The 19445-nt window shown below is 36.1% G+C and overlaps 1 protein-coding gene across 4 annotated transcripts in view; it reads right to left on the reverse strand.

Moving 5' to 3' along the window:
- IFT88 (intraflagellar transport 88) overlaps nucleotides 1-19445 on the reverse strand; it is a 147506-nt gene that overhangs the window by 97515 nt on the left and 30546 nt on the right. For all 4 annotated transcript variants that reach the window (XM_032403385.1, XM_032403381.1, XM_032403384.1 and 1 more), the window contains 7 exons: nucleotides 17361-17451; nucleotides 14984-15088; nucleotides 13729-13831; nucleotides 12568-12682; nucleotides 10229-10460; nucleotides 8582-8652; nucleotides 1678-1764 (listed from right to left, as the gene is read on the reverse strand). In XM_032403385.1, the coding sequence (XP_032259276.1) occupies nucleotides 1678-1764; nucleotides 8582-8652; nucleotides 10229-10460; nucleotides 12568-12682; nucleotides 13729-13831; nucleotides 14984-15088; nucleotides 17361-17451 (804 nt within the window). The remainder of the gene's footprint in view (nucleotides 1-1677; nucleotides 1765-8581; nucleotides 8653-10228; nucleotides 10461-12567; nucleotides 12683-13728; nucleotides 13832-14983; nucleotides 15089-17360; nucleotides 17452-19445) is intronic.

Consider the following 19445-nt stretch of genomic DNA (forward strand, 5'->3'; position numbering starts at 1 on the left):
CATATGGAAACTGAAGCAGAGATATTCTGTAAGGGAGAACTCCAAAAAAAACTTGAGTCTGCAACAGAAGCAAAAAATGCAAAAAAAGAGAGCCAAGCAACTGGAAATACCAACAAACACAAAACATCTTGGATCAACTGTGAAGCCTCCCATACAAATTAAACCAGGGAGACAGTGTATTCCAAGAAACAGAATGGACTCCAAGGAATAAACAGAATGGGTAAGCATCTGAAAGATGGTAAGAATACAACAAAGAAAACAGAAGTTATGTCTAGCAAGAAGAAACATGAAAGGTACATAGAAAACAAGAAAACAAAACAAAACTCAACCTCATAGCTACAGAGAACAGACTGTTGGTTGCCAGCAGTGGGGGCAGGGAGGGGGTGAAATGGATGAAGGGGATCAAAAGGTACAAACTTCTAGTTATAAAATAAATAAGACATGGGATGTAATGTACAGTATGATCATGGTTAATACTACAGTATTGCGGGGCACCTGGGTGGCTCAGTTGTTAAGCGTCTGCCTTCAGCTCAGGTCATGATCCCAGGGTCCTGGGATCGAGCCCCACATCGGGCTCCCTGCTTGGCGGGAAGCCTGCTTCTCCCTCTCCCACCCCTGCTGCCTGTGTTCCTTTCTCTCGCTGTGTCTCTCCTCTGTCAAATAAATAAATAAAATCTTAAAAAAAAACAACAACAGTATTGCATGTTTGAAAGTTGCTAAGATATATCTTAAAAGTTCTCATCACAAGAAAAAATTTGTAACTATGTATGGTGACAAATGTTAGACTTATTGTGATCATTTTGCAATATATATAAGTATTAAATCATTTGTTGTATACCTGAAACTGATATAATGTTATGTGTAAATTCTATTTCAATAAAAAAACAAAAACGAAAGAAAGAAACGAATATAGTAACTCTTCTGTACTTGACTTTGTAACTATGTACATGTATCTTGGATTTTTAAAATTCTATAATGTACCATATAGAAGAGGTCATAGATTCAGTCTATGTTTGCTTGAAAGATCACAGAAAAAGTTCCATGAGAGGCAATTTTGGGTTCAATACAAAGAAGATTTTTCTAACCCTTAAAGATGTTTAGAAATAAAACAAATGAGTTGAATACCAGAAGACTCCAAGCAGAAATTAAATGGCCACCTATATGGGACGCTACAAAGGGGATTCCTGTACTGGGTGGAAGTAAGAAAGAAATTCACTACTCACTCAACAAACGATCTAAGATTTTTCCAACTCTAATAAAACTCTTCACTTCTGTTTAGGAAGTACATTACATCAGGAGACAACAGCCCCTTTAGGTGTGAGAGCTATTCCTGAGGATAGAAAGTTTTAGTACTACTGACAAACTTTAGGTAGAAAAGGAAAAAATGAGAAAAGATACAGTAAAATGAAAAAGGATACAGGTTGGGTTTATATAGTGGAATTATGTATCCTTATATCGAATGGTAGCACACTTGCCTTAGTATTTAAGAAATGACATAAGCAATAAGAAAAAGACAGAACTTTTAGAATGCCCTATATTGATTTTACCATATAATATTACTTCCTGATAAGTAGAAATCAATATTCATAATTACTTTTCTAATAAAAGTTTGAATCAATAAAAGTATAAATTATGAAAACAACATATCCATCCAGTTATACTGAATTTCTCTCTTACCAGTCATAACCTACAGCAAAAGATGTTTCAATTACAGGAGCAATGAGTTTTGCGGCTGTCATGATGTATTTTTCTGCCATGGCCTTCCTATATCAAACAAACAAAAAAGTTTTATTGAGACATTTGGTATAAAGAGTTTGGATTTAAAAAAAAAAAAAAAAAAAGTTTGGATTTTTTTTTTAAGTATAAACATTACCTATCAAAGCTAACATACCATAAAAGTCTACTAAATGGTGGACAGCTACACTAGAAATCTGTCCGTAAGTCAGGTTGACAACCATGGCTAGGAAATGGGATTAGCAAGCCATAACTGCCTTCTGGATCATCTCTTTCTTTTCAATGCAGGCTGACAAATGGAAGAAGAAACACTGGACGAACATAATAAAAAACCGATTTTAAAACAAAACAAAGAAAGAAACACTGGAGAAACACAAAGCTCTGCAGCTGCAGTTACATAACCTGCACTGTCTGTGGACATGAAAGGAAAGGGTAAAAATGACCATTGAAGAAGAGTGTGCGGGAAACAGTAAAACTGAATTACTACGTGTCTCCATAGGTTTGTCTAATCTGTACCTTTCCTATAAATGGAATCATGAATATATAGTCTTTTGTGACTGACTTCTTTCACTTACCATCGTAATGTTTTCAGGGTTTGTATGTACTGTGGCATATATTGCTATGTCATTTCTTTTTATGGCTAAATAATATTCCAGTATATGGACAGACCATATATTATTTATCCATTCATCAGCTGTGGGCATCTGGGTTGTTTCCACTTTTTGCATATTATGAGTGCTACTGCTATGAACATTTGTGTATGTTATTGTGTGGACATACGCTCTAATTTCTCTGGGAGAAACTGCTGGGTTAAGTATGAGGAACCTTTGTTGAGGAACCTTTGAAGGAACTTCCGAACTGTTTTCCAAAGTGGCTATACCATTCTACATTCCTGCTACCAGCTTACAAGATTTCAGTTTCTCCACATCCTCACCAACAGCTGTTATTATCTGTCTTCCTGATTACAGTCATACAAGTGGGTGTAAAGTGGTATCTCGCGGTTTTGAGTTGCATTTTCCTAAGTATAGAACTTAAGCATCTTTTCATGTGCTTAATGGGCATTCACTTATCTATTTTGAAGAAATGTCTCTTCAGATCCTTTGTATGCTTTTAATTGGCCTTTTTATTAACTGGCCTTTTTATTACTGAATTGGAAGAGTTCTTTACATACTGGAGAAATAAATCCATCTTGGATACATGGTTTGCAAATATTTTCTCCCATTCAGTGGATTGTCTTTTCACTTTCTTGATAGTGTCTTTTGAAGAACGAAAGTTTTTAATTGTGATGAAGTCCAATTTACCTATTTTTTTTTCTTTTGGTGTGCTTTTGGTATCATATCTAAGAAGTCACTGCCTAATACAAGATCAATAATACTGTTGTTTTTTTTCCTAAGAATTTATAGTTCTAAGCTCTTACAGTTAGGTCTATGATCCATTATTTATTTATTTATTTTTATTTAATTGACAGAGAGAGAGACAGTGAGAGAGGGAACACAAGCAGGGCGAGTGGGAGAGGAAGAACCGGGCTTCCCGCCAAGCAGGGAGCCCAATGTGGGGCTCGATCCCAGGACCCTGGGATCATGACCTGAGCTGAAACAGTCGCTTAACCGACTGAGCCACCCAGGCATCCCCTATGATCCATTTTGAAGTAACTTTTGTGTATGGTATGAGAGAGACCCAATTTCATTCTTTTGCATGAGGATATCCAATTGTCCCAGCAGCATTTGTTGAAAAGACTATCTTTTCTCCAACAAATTGTCCTGGCACTTTTATTAATTATAAATGTAAAACTTTATTTCTGGACCCTCAATCCATTCCAATGATTTCTAGGTCTATCTTTATGCTACTAGCATGAAGTACTACCACACTTGATTGGTGTAGTTTTGTAGTGTGAGCCCTCCAATTTTGCTCTTCTTTTTTCAATATTGTTTTGGCTATTTTGGATCCCTTAGATTTCCATATGAATTTTAGGATCAACTTGTCACTTTCTAAAAAACCACTGCTGGGATTTTGATATGGATCACATTGCATCTATAAAATAATTTGGGGAGCACCGCCATCTTAACATTAAGTGCCTATCCATAAAAATGTGATGTCTTCCCATTTACTTAGCATATCCTTCAGTAATGTTTTATACTTTTCAGAGTATAAGTTTTACATTTCATTTGTTAAACTTATTCCTTAATTATTTTTTATGCTACTGTAAATGTAATTATGAATTTCATTTTGGATAGTACATTGGTAGTGTATAGTATATTTCTTAGTATTGATTCCTATATATCGATCTCTTACTCTGCAAGCTTGCTGAACTTATTAGTTGTAATTGCTTTTTAGTGGATTCTAAAATTTTATGTAGGATATTCCACATACAAGATCATGTGGTCTGTAAACAGAGATAATTTTGCTTCTTCCTTTCTAACCTGGATGTCTCTTACTTCCTTTTTTGCCTAATTTCCATGGTAGGACCCCGAGTGCAATGTTGAAGTAGTGACAGGAATATCCTTGTATTGTTCCTGCTCTAAGGGGGAAACCATTCAGTCTTTTGTCATTAAGTATGTCAAACCGGGTTTTTCATAAATGTCCTTTATCAGATTGAGGAAGTTCCTTTCTACTCCTAGCCTGTTGAGGTTTTTTTGCTTGTTTACCATAAAAGCATATTGGATTTTGCCAAAAAAAATTTCTTTGTTTTATAATGAGATGATGATGTGGTTTTGTCCTGCATTCTGTTGATATTCTCTTTTATACTTACCGGTTTTTACAGAGTAAACCAATTTTGCATTCCTAGAATAAATCCCACTTGGTCATGGTACACAATTCCTTTTATATTTTGTGATTTTGGTTTACTAGTATTTTCTTTAGGATTTTTGCATCTATATTTGTAAGATATTGATCTATTGTCCCCACCCTCCCTTTTTGGTACTTTTTTTTTTTTTTTTAAGATTCTACCCATTTACTTGACAGAGAGACAGAGCCAGAGAGCACAAGCGGAGGGAACGGCAGAGGAGAGGGAGAAGCGGGCTCCGCACCAAGCAGTGAGCCCGACACGGAGCTCGATCCCAGATCCCCGGGACCATGACCTGAGCCGAAGGCAGATGCTGAACCATCTGAGCCACCCAGGTGCCCCGTACTGTCTGTCTTGTTTTGGTATCAGGGGAATACCAGCCTCATAAAATGAACTATTTTCTGGAAGAAGTTGTGTAGAATTGATGTTAATTCTTTTTTAAACATCTGCTAGGAATCTCTAGTAAAACCATATGGGCCTGGAGATTTCTTTTTCAGGAGGTTTAAAATTACAAATTAAATTTCTTTAATATTTATAGGGCTATTCAAATGATCTATTTCACATCGGGTGAGTTGTGGTCATTTGTGTTTTTCAAGAAAGTGGTCCATTTTGTCTAAGTTGTCAATTTTGTGGGTGTAGGGTTGTTTGTAGTGTTCCCTTATTATCCTTCTGATGTCTACAGAGTCTGTAGTGATAGCTCCTGTTTTGTTCCTGATACTGGCAATCTGTGTCTTTTTTGTCAGTTTTGCTATAAGTTTATTAATTTTATTCATCTATTCAAAAAATCAGCTCTGTGTTTCACTTATGTTTCTTTCTTTTCAATGTCAATGATTTCTATTTATTATTTCTTCCTTTGGCTGCTTTTGCTTTTCTTTTTCTAGTTTATTATCTGGGAGCTTAGGTTATTAAGACTTCCACTATCATTCTAATTGCTTTCCCTTAAGTGTTGTTTTTCACTGCCTCCTTTCAAGACTTTGTCTTTAATTTTCAGAAGTTTAATCATGATGTATCTTCACATGGATTTCCTTGGGTTTATTCTCTTTGGTATTTATTCAGTTTCTCGTATTGTATATTTATTTATCTTGCCAAATTTGGGGAGTTGCCAGCCATTATTTCTAAATTTAGTCCAATCTCTTTCTCCTAAGACACTGATGACACAAATTGTAGATCTTTTGTTATAGTCCCAGATGTCACTTAGGCTCTGTTCATTTCTGGTTTTACTCTATTTTCTCTCTGTTGTTCAGATTGAGTAATTTCCATTTTCCATATTCCAGTTCACTGAATCTTTCCATAACCCGTTTATTTTCCTGTTGAGCCCACCCACTAATGTTCATAATCACTTGCTGAAGCATTTTTATCATGGTTGCTTTAAAATTTGTCAGATAACTCTGACATCTCTGTCATGTCAGTGTTGGCATATATTGATTGGATTTTTCTTTTGGTTTGAAATCATCCTGGTTCTTGGTATGACAAGTATTCTTGATCAAAACTTGGGACATTTCTGCATTATAATACTCCAAATTTTTAAAAAAAACTTCTGTTTCAGCTGGCTTTTTTGACACCACTCCACCAGGGAAGAAGAGATACCACCTCATTATCATCAGATAATAGATGTCTAGGTACCCAACACAACCTCCTTTGATAACCAAGGTGGAAAGAAGTCCTTGTTTCTGCTGGGTGGGGCAGGAGTTCCTGCTTCTACCATGGTCCCTACGGACACCACAGTGTGGTGGCTTTGTTATCACTGAATGATGATGAAAGTTCTGACTCTCCATTATTTTCTCTGACACCGGGAGAGAGGGGCAGTGCCTCATTACTGCCACATGGAGTGGAATTCCAGGATCTCCATGTGCCGTCTGTTGACACCACAGAGTGGTGGGACTCATTAAGGGCCTGTCAGATTAAAGTCCTGGCTCCCTACTTGGACTTTTGGGGTATGGGTGTCTCTTTATAGACTTATCAGGGTGGAAAGCTAGGCTCCCATTTGACTTTTGCTGGCATACATGGCAGTGGGGCCATAGTGTGTGTGTGTGCGTGTGTGTGTGTGTGTGGTATTTATCTCAAAGTTTTCAGTCTTGTTAGCCTACTCCTTTCCTTGTCCTTTGGCTAGAGAAAGCAGGCTTTTCTTGGGGCTTTTGTTTTTTTAAATACAACCATTGTCATTTTCTGATTGCCAGCTTCTTCAGCTCCAAGTTTGGGAAACATGAGGGGAACTCACTGCCATGTTGTTCCTCAGATCCTGAGGTCCCTTGCTGATCTGCCCTATTTTCTCCACCTTTCTTCTTATATTTGTTTTATATAGAACTTCCAGGGTTTTTATTTGTACTTAGTGGGAAGAATGGGGAAAACTATGTCTACTCCACCTTCCCAGAAGTATTCTTTTTTTTTTTTTAAGATTTTATTTATTTATTTGACAGAGAGAGACACAGTGTGAGAGGGAACATAAGTAGGGGGAGTGGGAGAGGGAGAAGCAGGCTCCCCGCTGAGCAGGGAGCCCGATGCGGGGCTTGATCCCAGGACCCCGGCGGGATCATGACCTGAGCCAAAGGCAGTCGCTTAACCGACTGAGCCACTCAGGCGCCCCAGAAGTATTCTTAATATTAAACTAATTTCTAAAAATTAAGGACCTTCTATACATATAATGAAATATTATTCATCCTTAAAAAGGAAGGAAATCCTGTCACATGCCACAACATGGATGAACCTTGAGGGCATTATGATAAACATAATAAGCCAGTCACAAATACTGCAATTCCATTTATATGAGGTAAATAAAGTCAATTCATAGCGACAGAAAGTAGAATGGTAGTTGCCAGGTGTTGGAAGCAGGGCCTAGAGAGTTGTTCAATGGGTAGAATTGCAATTTGAGAAGATACAGAGTTCTGGGGTGAAACAGGTGAAGGGGATTAAGAGTAAACTTATCATGATGAGCACTGACTAATGTATAGGATTGTACATCTGAAATTAATATAACTTCAATGACACTGGAATTAAAAATGAATAAATAAATAGAATTAGCATTAGCATATGACCCAACACTTACACAGACACACACACGAGTTCTGAAGACTAGTTATAAAACAATGTTAATGCACATAACATTACCAAACCATGAAGTCTTTTTTTTTTTTTTTAAAGGTTTTATTTATTTGACAGAGAGAGCACAAGCAGAGGGAGAGAGAGGGAGAAGCAGGTTCCCTGCTGAGCAAGGAGCCTGATGTGGGACTCAATCCCAGGACCCTGGGATCATGACCTCGGCCGAAGGCAGCCACTTAACTGACTGAGCCACCCCCAAACCATGAAGTCTTATGCACCATAATTAAGATGGCAAATTTTATGTTATGTATATTTTACCACAATTAAAATAATTAAGGGCCCTCTATCATGTGCTATACTCCTAATACATATACAATAAATATTAGCACTTTCAGACCATACTTGGCAGAGACTAGGTACCATATTGGAGGAAGGAAGAAATAAGAACAATTTTGTCTTTGGGAGATGAAATATAATTGGAAGCTGGGCAAAAATACATAAAAATATAATTTTTTTAAATAAAAGTAATATAGGAGTGCCTGGGTGGCTCAGACGGTTAAGGGTCTGCCTTTGGCTCAGGTCATGATCCCAGGGTCCTGGGATCGAGCCCCACATCAGGGCTCCCTGCTCCACGGGAAGCCTGCTTCTCCCTCTTCCACTCCCCCTGCTTGTGCTCCCTCTCTCACTGTGTCTCTGTCAAATAAATAAATAAAATCTTAAAAAAAAAAAAATTAAATAAATAAGTAAATAAAGTAATATAAGCAAAGTTCTAATATTGCACCAAATGCAGAGGGAAAGCAGATTACAAGAAAATAGTAAGAGCTACTGAGTAAGAATAACTGGGGTCAGCCTGAGAACTTTGATTATCTTGAAGGTGAAAAGAGAATCTAGTACTGTATAGAAATGGTGAAACAATAGCCTTATTGGAGAAATATACTGAATATAACAAGTTTTGAGAGAAATAATCAGAATGTACATTCAACTTTTTTACAAAAATTAAACCTATATTACTAAGCCACAAAATATTACCTTTCACGTTCCATTTGCCTTAGATGATCATTTTTTATAGCTTCAATCACCAAGTTGGTGTGTGGATCATCCTGGGAAAATAAAATTGGAAAAAAAAATGATGAATTCAGAAGTAAATACCAAGAACTTGGATTTCTAATCAACCTCACCACTAAGTAGTTACATAAAATGGAGAGTAAGTTAATCTTTCTAAACTATTTTCCCTCATTTCTTCTCATTTTCTTCTCATTTCTGATTACCAATTACATTCTCCTTGAACAAACAGATTCTGAGCAACTGATAAAAGGTCAGACTGGATAGAATAGGACCAAGTACACAGAAGTTGTGTGATATTATAAACTCTAAACTTAAATATAAATGCTTTAATGATCATCAAATTCTTTAGTAATCAATATCTCTACTCTCTATTAAAAATACAGATGATTTTTTCACAAGATATTTTTTCTTAATATGAAAATAATATATAGTAGTTAATGTTTACTTAGCACTTACTATGTTCCAGGTACTGTTTTAAGCATTTCACATACATTACCTCATTTAATCCTCACAACCCTATAAGGTAGATTTTTTTTTTTTTAATTTATTTATTTGACAGAGAGATAGCACAAGTAGGCAGAGCAGCAGGCAGAGCGAAAGGGAGAAGCAGGCTCTCTGCTGAGCAGGGAGCCCGATGCAGGGCTCGATCCCAGGACCCTGGGATCATGACCTGAGCTGAAGGTAACCGCTTAACCGACTGAGCCACCCAGGCGCCCCTATAAGGTAGATTATTATAATGAGTCTTATATTATGTATAAAGGAACTGAGGCATAAGAAGAGTAAGTACTGAGTGATGAAGCCAACCACTATGCTGTAATACCCTTATAATCTATTAAGAAAATCTGTTAAGTTCAATTTATGAAATTGGCATTATTAAACCATTTTGACCTATAAATACAGGCAATTTCATATGATTTGGCTTAATATGAAATAATATAGCAGTATACCAATACTTTATATGTAAAAACCTGAAAAATATTTTAAAAGCAGTAAGAAAAATTATCTCACTGCCTGGAAACTATTTCTATTTTGGTGTATTTCCTTCCAGTTTATGTTCATGTATGGGTGTGTGTATATCTTTTTTTTTTTTTTCCACTTGGTTTTTCACTTAACATTGTACAGTATTTCCTCCTTAGGGCTCTGAAAATATGACTTTTGTATTTTGCTTCACTCTATGCATAAGGATAAGGAATTCTTCTTTTCATTTTTGATCTATTTAGTACACATAGTTTTAGTTTCCTCTGTTAAACAATGACTGATAAAAAAACAGAAAAAAAAAAAAAAGGCTTTAGGGGTTCCTTCGTCAAGATATTTTTCTTAAAGAATGGCATGACTTGTATTTTGTAAGATTTTCTCTTTTTTCACTAAAATTGTAAAGTTGATCTTTAACCATAAGCTCTAGCCCTATTTCAACAGAGTCCCATTCTCAACCTAATTTAAATAACAAATGAAACTGATAAAAGCACATTAATTAAATTTAATTAATTAAAACATATTAATATAGGGCTAGGAGAAACCTAAAAAGTCATCCATTCCAACTTTTTCATTCCTAGAAACAGAAAAGCATGGATAACTAGTAGCTGGCTACACAGCAATCTTCTTCATACTCACACTTGGTGAAATATATTTATCATCTTCATCAATTTCTAAGGGAACAGCAATCAATTTTTGGAATGCCTTCTTCATTTTGTCTCGATCTCCAACAGCAAAGTAACTAAGAATTAGGTTGAAGCCTGCCTTCAGATTTGGGGCCATACTCATGATGTGCTCAAATGAATTAATGGCATCTGAATACTGACCAGTTTTTATAAATGTAACACCAATGTTCTGCATGATTTTAATCCTAAAGAAAAACAAACACGGATAAGCTTTAAAAGCCTCAATTCTTTAGTATGGTAATCAAGACATTCCACAGATAGTTTCCTTCTTTTCTTTCCCACATTTTATTTTGTCTTGCTAAAGCTTTATTGAGGTTTAACTTACATAAAATTCACTTGTTTTAAGTACACAATTCAGTGAGCACTGCTATATCTCCACAGCTGTGAAACTATAACCACATTCCTATTTTAAATCATCTCCATTACCCTAAAAAGAAAATCTGTGCCCATTAGCAGTCACTTCCCATTCTCACCTCCTGCCCTAGGCAATCATTAACCTACTTTCTGTCTCCCTGGATTTGCTTTTTCTAGGCATTGCATATAAATGGGGTCATATATAGTATATCATATCTGGCTTCTTTCAATTAGCATAATCTTTTGAAGGTTCCTCCATTGTACAGCATGTATCAGTACTCTATTCCTTTTATATTTCCAAATAGTATTCCACAGTATGAATATACCATATTTTATTTATTCATTGCCTGCTTGACAGACATTTGATTGTTTCCACTTTGAGGCTATTGTGAATAATGCTATGAACATTCACACACAATCCTTTGTGACAGCATGTTTTCATTTCTCTTGGGTATATACCTGGGAGTGGGATTGCTGGTCCACTGGTAAATTTGTGTTTAACTTTTTTTTTTTTTAAGATTTATTTATTTGACAGAGACATAGCAAGAGAAGGAACACAAGCAGGGGGCGTGGGAGAGGGAGAAGCAGGCTTCCTGCAGAGCAGGGAGCCCGACGCAGGGCTCAATCCCAGGATGCTGGGATCATGACCTGAGCGGAAGGCAGACGCTTAACAACTGAGCCACCCAGGCGCCCCTCTGTTTAACTTTTTAAAAAACTGCCAAATTATTTTCCAAACTGGCTGTACCATTTGATATGCCCAATGTATGAGGTTTCCAATTTCTCTACATGCTCTTCAGTACTTATTTTCAGTCATTTGATTAGAGCCATTATAATGGATGTGATCCCATCTTATTTCTAACCACTCCTCAACATAATACCTCGGCTTCAACTAAATTCATTTATTCATAATTCTCTGATCAGATCACAAATACTGTTATTTCCTTGACTCATCTCAATTTTCCCTTTGTCTGGAATATTACCCTTTTTCCCTTCATCACGTAAGTAACCTATCGTAAGTACACCTCCTTCATAAAGCCTTTCTTGACCATTCTTGTTCTTAATAATCTCTCAACTAAGTCCCTCAACTTAGTTACTATAGCACCTCTTGATTATTGATAATTAAGCACTTGACATAAACTAATTAAGCACTTGACATAAACTATCTAATATTATTATCTTTTTCTACAATGCTCAAAGTCTTGGCCTCAACTGAGTTAAAAGTGCCTAAGGGCACTGTGTCCTAGGAGCTAAATATTTCCCAATGATAATGATACATTACTAAAAAACAAATGGTCACTAAAGGTGGCATTCACAAATAAATTAACTTTCACAGAGGAATTGTACTAAGCCTAAGGAAAAGTATACTCAGTAAATATCCTGGAAATCTTCTATGATATCAAGGTCATTACCAGACCATAAGGTAATTTACTGTTTCTGCTCTTGAAATATTGTATGAATAGAAAATATTCCAGCTTCCTCCTCCTCTCCCCTCTTCTAAGATTCAAATGTAATCCCTTCCTTAATTATTTCATTCTCAATCTACAGCAAGAATATAAGGCGTTCCTGATTTCTAGCCTATAGGAATTAAGACACTCTAAAGTCTGTTATGTTCTAAACTGCTGTTTTGATTTTATGTTGGCAGTGACTTTTATTTGCTGCTAATGGCCTGCTAGGTTATCCCTTATATAGGCCAATTAGCTTTGTTTTATTTCAATTGATTACATATTTTGTCTCTAACCTTTAACTTGTCATTATATAAATGTGTGCAAGTAGTCAGTAGGGGAACGCACCAAAATACTACAGATACAACATAAATCTAACACCTCACATGTACAAACACCTCAAAACATTCAACTCACTGGTGACAAGTCAGAAGAGTTATATTGTTTCTGAAAAACAACACTTAAATTTCACCAAGTTATCATTATGTAAACTTACCTCATTTCTTTATGGACGCTTGGAATTTGATCTAGTGCCATTCGGTAGAATTTAATGGCTTTGGAATAATTTCTTTGCTTTAAATAAATATTTCCCATATTCACTTTCAATCTTCCTAATAAAAAATAATGAATATATAATATTCTATTTTCTTCACTTTTTCTGTACTTCAGATGACCTTAATTCATATTCTTTGAAGCTTTTCTCAAGTTAGGAAGCCTCAGACACTACCTAAAATTCTCACTTTAAAAGAGTTATACTATTTTCATGTATCTACACACCAATCTTCTGTAAGGAAATGGAACTTAAGACAAATGGAAATATGAAAGCCTGAAAATATGGCTAGAAAACAAGTGATTTACATTATAAAACTGGAATTGTGTTATTCTAAAAAAAGACGGAATTTAAAAATTAGATTCAATAATGCCATATACATTAAAGAAAATGATATTCTGATAAACTTTAATACTACTACCAAAAAATTACACAATATAAATGATACATATAAATTGTAGTCTCTTGGGGATAAATTTATAAGGGAAAGCATTTTTTTTTAAGATTTTATTTACTTGAGAGAGAGAGAGCATGAGCAAGAGAGAGCATGAGAGAGGAGGAGGGGCAGAGGAAGAGGGAGAAGCAGACTCCCCGCTGAACAGGGAGCCCTAAGCCAGGCTCAATCCAAGGACCCCAGGATCATGACCTGAGCCAAAGACAACGGCTTAACCAACTGAGCCACCCAGGCGCCCCTTGGGAAAGCATGTTTGATGGGATTGCAATGGCTCATTCTACTAGTGATGACAGAATACACTTTGTGTTTACTGTTTGTTAGGCAATACACCTCACCCCAACAGTATTTCTTCATTTGTATTTATGTGAGTTTTCATATAAACAGTATCTTCAAGCAGGACATTTCCATATAAACACAAATTTGTTTAGAGCATAGATTATTATAAGGAAACATAAAGTGGGGAAATGTAAATTAACACTACAAAAGAACTATACTCAGGGTGCCTGGTTGGTTCAGTCAGAAGAGCATGCGACTCTTGATCATGGGATCATGAGCTCGAGCCCCACGTTGGGTGCAGAGATTACTTAAATATATAAACTTCAGGGGGAAAAAAAGAACTACACTTATTGGGAAAATTGACTACATATACCCACCTGCATTGATAAACATCTTATTTTTCACTATAACTTGATATGTGTTTAGTGCTTCAGCATACATTTCATTAGCTGAATACTGACTAGCCAAGTTGAAAAGAACCTAAGGAATAAACATTGCAAAATCACATATAATGACCATTTTAGGCCCCTTTTGCCTATAATCTTTTCAGAGATTAACATCCTATAACAAAGCTAGATGTCTATATCAAGATACCTAACCAATTAGGAAGTAAAGCATACACAGAAATATCTTGCATTCAAAATGAACCTGAACATTAAGATAAGTATAGCTATCCTCTAAATGGCACTTTTATTTTCTAAGTATTCTTTCTAATTTAGGTGGCATTTACCATCCATTAATCTCAGAAAGACCTACAAAGAATAAACTTGTATTGTTAATGTTGTTGGTAATAAAAGGAATAAGTAAGACAGTGGGCCAAATTTTCTTTGTAAATAAAAATTACACATTATGTGGAAATACCTTAAGGCTTCATTTCTGTGCTTTTTTATATGCAAAACTGTAAAAAGTATTTCTCTGTATGCAAAATTATAATTTAAGTCACTAAGTTATAGAAACTTACCTTCCTACAGGTAAAAAAAAAAAAAAGATTAGAAATTATTCCCTGAAGATTCCATGGAATTTAAAGATATTAGCTACCAAGACTGAACATCTAAAAATTTCTATTCAAAGTTTCAAATGCCCTTTTTTCCCATTTGTTGGCAGATGAACACTCTTCCCACTAAAAATACACCCTTTTAAAACACCAGTATAAACATCAAGTATCTTTTTAGAGTTAAAAAAATTCTGTAAGAAATTAGCTTTTGTTTTTTTCACTACCCTCACAGAACACTGTATTATTTACCTAGTTGGAAGTTCTTGAAAATTACAGACCAAAAGTCCATATTAGAATCTCATTAAAGTAACTATACTAAAAACAGAGCATAAATATTATCAATCTTCCAGAAATAGAGTCATTGGGTGGTGGGTTTGCAGGTACTTCCTAAGTTATTAAAAACTAATTAAATAAAAAAAAAAATCTTTGTACAGAACAAAGAGTGCCTCATGAACTTCATAAAGATTTCTATTAATCGAATTCTGAGCTCCTAAGGTCCAATAAGATTTACAATGGCTAACTGAATTTAAATAAAGTCTTTTTAGAAATAAAAAAAAAACAGAAGAAAAAGAAAAAAACCTTCGGAATCTACAAATCCTAGCCAAAATAATTTTACTCAACAGGTATTTTATACTTACTGAGTAAGTTAAATCCAAATTGATATTTTCTGGAGTTGTAACTTGTTCTCGTTGTCTCACCAAGACTCTCTCTTTTCTTCCTGCATCTTTTGCCTTTTCTAAGGCCTGAAATCAAGTTTATACTTTGTAAATTCCTTTAAGCATTCATTATGAGCATTTTATGCATTTGGGAGGTATTTGTATGAAGCTTGGTTGGATGCCTTATACCTTCTTGGATTCCCAGTATGCCCTCCTGTACTCTTATAATAAACTCCCCTTGAAAACAAAAGAACCCAGAGTATTTGTTTAAAGTGGAATTCACCATCATAAAAATGTCATGTGTTCCCCCCACTGCTCCCCAGAAAGAGGAGGAAGTATAAATGATAAAGTGGAGAGTATATTAGCCCCAAGTCAAGTTTCTTTATCACCACACCTTCCACCACCATTTAGATTTGACCCTACATATTTTCTTCTTTTTCCCATTCAATCCTGAGTCTTTGGATATTTTAATTCCAACTCATGAGACAGAAATTTAGATGGATTTGTTTGGTTTCTGGGATGCTGAAAACACAGAAAAATCAAAGGATAACTGCTATCCGATATTACAACAAATGCTTACTTAGTTTGGCTCTTATATCCTACTCAGAATGCCAAGAACCTTTTGTTGATTTCCACCAAGAGATTAACCATATTAATTTAACCAGATTAACCAGATTAATTTAACATGGGATTTTTTTTTAGAGCTAGATAAAAAAGCACCAGTTCTGTGAGCAATAAAAGTAGTTTTATACTGAACAATTCTAATGGTATTCATTAATGTGATAACTAAGTCATAGAAATTACATTTATATGGTATGACAAAGTAATGAGAACAAAGCAAATTAAGAGAAAATATTTAATTAATTTTTTTAAAGATTTTTATTTATTTGAGAGAGAGAGAGCGAGAGAGATCACAGAGGGAGAGGGAGAAGCAGACTTGCCGCTGAGCAGAGAGCCCTATGCAGGACTCAATTCCACGACCCTGAGATCATGACTTGAGCTGAAGGCAGACGCTTAACCACCTGAGCCACCAGGTGCCCCAAAAATATTTAATTAAAAAAAAAAAAGCATGAGGGGTGCCTGGGTGGCTCAGTTGTTAAGTGTCTGCCTTTGGCTCAGGGTCATGGTCCCAGGGTCCTGGGATCGAGCCCTGCATCAGGCTCCCTGCTCAGCGGGCGGCCTGCTTCTCCCTCTCCCACTGCCCCTGCTTGTGTTCCTGCTCTCGCTCTCTCTGTCAAATAAATAAATAAAATCTTAAAAAAAAAAAAAAGCACGAGGGACGCCTGGGTGGCTCAGATGGTTAAGCATCTGCCTTCGGCTCAGGTCATAATCCTGGGGTCCTGGGATCGAGCCCTACATCGGGCTCCTTGGCCCTCGCTGCTCTCCCTCCTTATGCTCTCTCTCTCTCTGACAAATAAATAAATAAAATCTTAAAAAAAAAAAAAAGGGCACGAAAAACCAGAGTTGGAGTGCCAAAAAACAAACTACGATTTTGCAGTTTACAGTACCTAAAAGAATATTTTAGGGTAGTGAGGCTTAAATAAGAAAAGAACCCTTAGTACTGCATGTGGAGCTTGGTAGCTACGCCCTTCAGCAGGCTGTGAGTCTAATCCAATAGTCCACCAGGCTGCAAAATTTAATCAACTGTTCCACTAGAATTTGTTTTCCTACTGTATTGACCAATGTCAAAAATTACAAAATCAGTCAACTGTTTTGACATAAGAGTTTTTCGGAAGCAGCTGCCTATGTTTTCAAAAAACTGCTTTAGTGAAAACTCTAAGGCCTGTCAGCAGCAAAAAACGCCCTAAAAAACAAAAAAGCATGTTAATCTATTCAGGTATCCCTCACTTTCTGAAAGTTCACATAATGCCACTATGCTTTAACAAAAGACCTACATTAGCACCTGTTTTTGCTAACTGAAAAAAATGTGCAGAGGATTTCTGCTTTTATAAAAACAAAAGGCCAGAAGTGAAATAGTGTGCAACGTTTGTTCTGTAGCAAACCCTTCCAGAGGCAGCGCACACCTCCAGCAGCGAGAGCAGCCCCGCCACACGGCGTCTCAGCATCAAGCCACCACTGTCTGTGGACATCTGTGATTTATTTTGATTTATTCTGTGCATCCATTGGCAAGATGTGTCCTGAGATAGCAGAAAAGCCTAAGACAGGTTAGTTTTTGGGTCTAGGAATGCTCAAAAATTTTTCCAATATAAATTCATAATTGTTTGATGCCATTTTGGCTTATGAAAGGTTTTGCTCTTCTTCTGGATAGCGGGGAAAACCCGTACATGTGCTTTGTATTTGTGCACATACATAGGACACACGCATCACCATCTTGAATCCTATAAGTTTATGAACTTACCAATTTTAAGTCTCCACAGCTGTTGGCAATACAGCTTTCTTCTACCAATTCATTTACTTTCTTCTCTAATTGTCTAATCTTTTCTTCTGGACTATTAAAGAAAAAGCAGGTGTACTCTGACTCATTCAAGCACTAATAATACATACTAAAATTTAATTTACCTGTAACATTGTCCATTATGTGCTTTTATAAGAATAGGTTACAGATAAGACAAAAATATAAATGGCATTAAAGAGCAAATGCACTACTGTTTTTAATAATTATAGAATTAATAACAACAGTAAAAATAACATTTTTGGTTAATAAAAGTAAACATTTACTTGGCACAAGTGTAATTTAACACTGAGCTAAATGCTTCACCCTAATTATGTCATTTAATCCTCCCAGTAACATCTGATATAAGTCCTACCGTTATTATCATTTTACTGATAGGGAAATTGAGGTTTAGAAAGTTAATTATTAACCCAAGATCACATAGCTAGTTAAGTTATAGAGCCAGGATTTAAACCTAAGTAAGGTAATTCAAGGACCCATGCTATTACATTATCATCCCCAAAAGAAAGTAGATCCTTTCTTCAGAGCCTATGACAAATGAAAACTTTACTTTATGGTGAAGAAAACTGAAGCCCCCATAGAAGAGATAAAAATTATTATTACTTACTACCAGTTGGGTACTCTAGAGAATATTTCCAACAATGTGAAGAAGTTAAAAAAATCCTGATTCCATTAGTAGCAAACATAGTACTCCCAAATCAGTCACATTTTAAAATAACATTAATGTCATTTTGCTACCACTTTCTTCCACCAAATATCACAATACTCTGAATGTACATTAGTGCCTAAATAAAATTTTACTAGGAATATTTCAGAATAGGGGTGCCTGGGTGGTTCAGTCATTAGGCATCTGCCTTCGGCTCAGGTCATGATACCAGGGTCCTGGGATTGAGCCCCACATCAGGCTCCCTGCTCGGCGGGAAGCCTGCTTCTCCCTCTCTCACTCCCCCTAATTGTGTTCCTGCTCTCGCTATCTCTCTCTCTGTCAAATAAATAAATAAATAAAATCTTCAAAAAAAAAAAAGGAATATTTCAGAATACACAGTTCTCTTCTCTACAAATGGACTTTTAAAAAATACAGGAATAAATTTAATAATACAGCTTTGTCTATAGAATCATATTTTTTGGTAGAATCTGACTAAAATTTAGTCAGATGGGATACAAATTAGTTTCCTAAAGATTTGCAAAATTCTAACTGAGCAATGACCATAATAAATGCCATTTTATAAAGGTTACAATAAAGTACAGAATTCTATTTTATAGTCCAAAACACTCTAATAAATGTCTTCAAATATTGCTTACAGATAATTATTAAACCTAAATAAAATATGAATACGAAATTTTAAAGTTATAAACGTTATGAAGACAGTTAAAGTAATTACCCTGTCCCTATCAAATGCCAGGAAAATGAACTCTATATGCAGACACTGTTGGACACCTACCCACACAAGAACCTGCCACCATCCTTCCTCCTTGCATACAGATCTAAGCTAGTCAAGAGTCTCATTCTCTTGCCAAATGTTTGGTTCAGTCATGCACATGTGATGCACTTCTGGCCAGTGAGAAGTGAAGACAGGTTTGCTTGGGGTAGAGGGTTCTTTGCTTTTTGAAAGGGACCCAAGGGCGCCTGGGTGGCTCAGTTGGTTAAGCAACTGCCTTCGGCTCAGGTCATGGTCCTGGAGTCCCGGGATCGAGTCCCGCGTCAGGCTCCCTGCTCAGCGGGCAGTCTGCTTCTCCCTCTGACCCTCCTCCCTCTCATGCTCTGTCTCTTGTTCTCTCTCTCTCAAATAAATAAATAAAATCTTTAAAAAAAAAAAAAAAAAAGAAAGGGACCCAAGACTGAGAAATTTCTGGCTCTAGGCTTTATTAACTACATGGAGATTTTTTTGGGTTTTTTTTTAAGATTTTATTTATTTATTTGACAGAGAGAAAGCGAGAGAGGGAACACAAGCAGGAGGAGTGGGAGCGGGAGAAGCAGGCTTCTCATGGAGCAGGGAGCCCGATGCGGGGCTCGATCCCAGAACTCCAGGA

This window comes from Phoca vitulina, unplaced genomic scaffold (genome assembly GCF_004348235.1).
Source record: "Phoca vitulina isolate PV1807 unplaced genomic scaffold, GSC_HSeal_1.0 scaffold5, whole genome shotgun sequence".
NCBI lineage: Eukaryota > Metazoa > Chordata > Mammalia > Carnivora > Phocidae > Phoca > Phoca vitulina.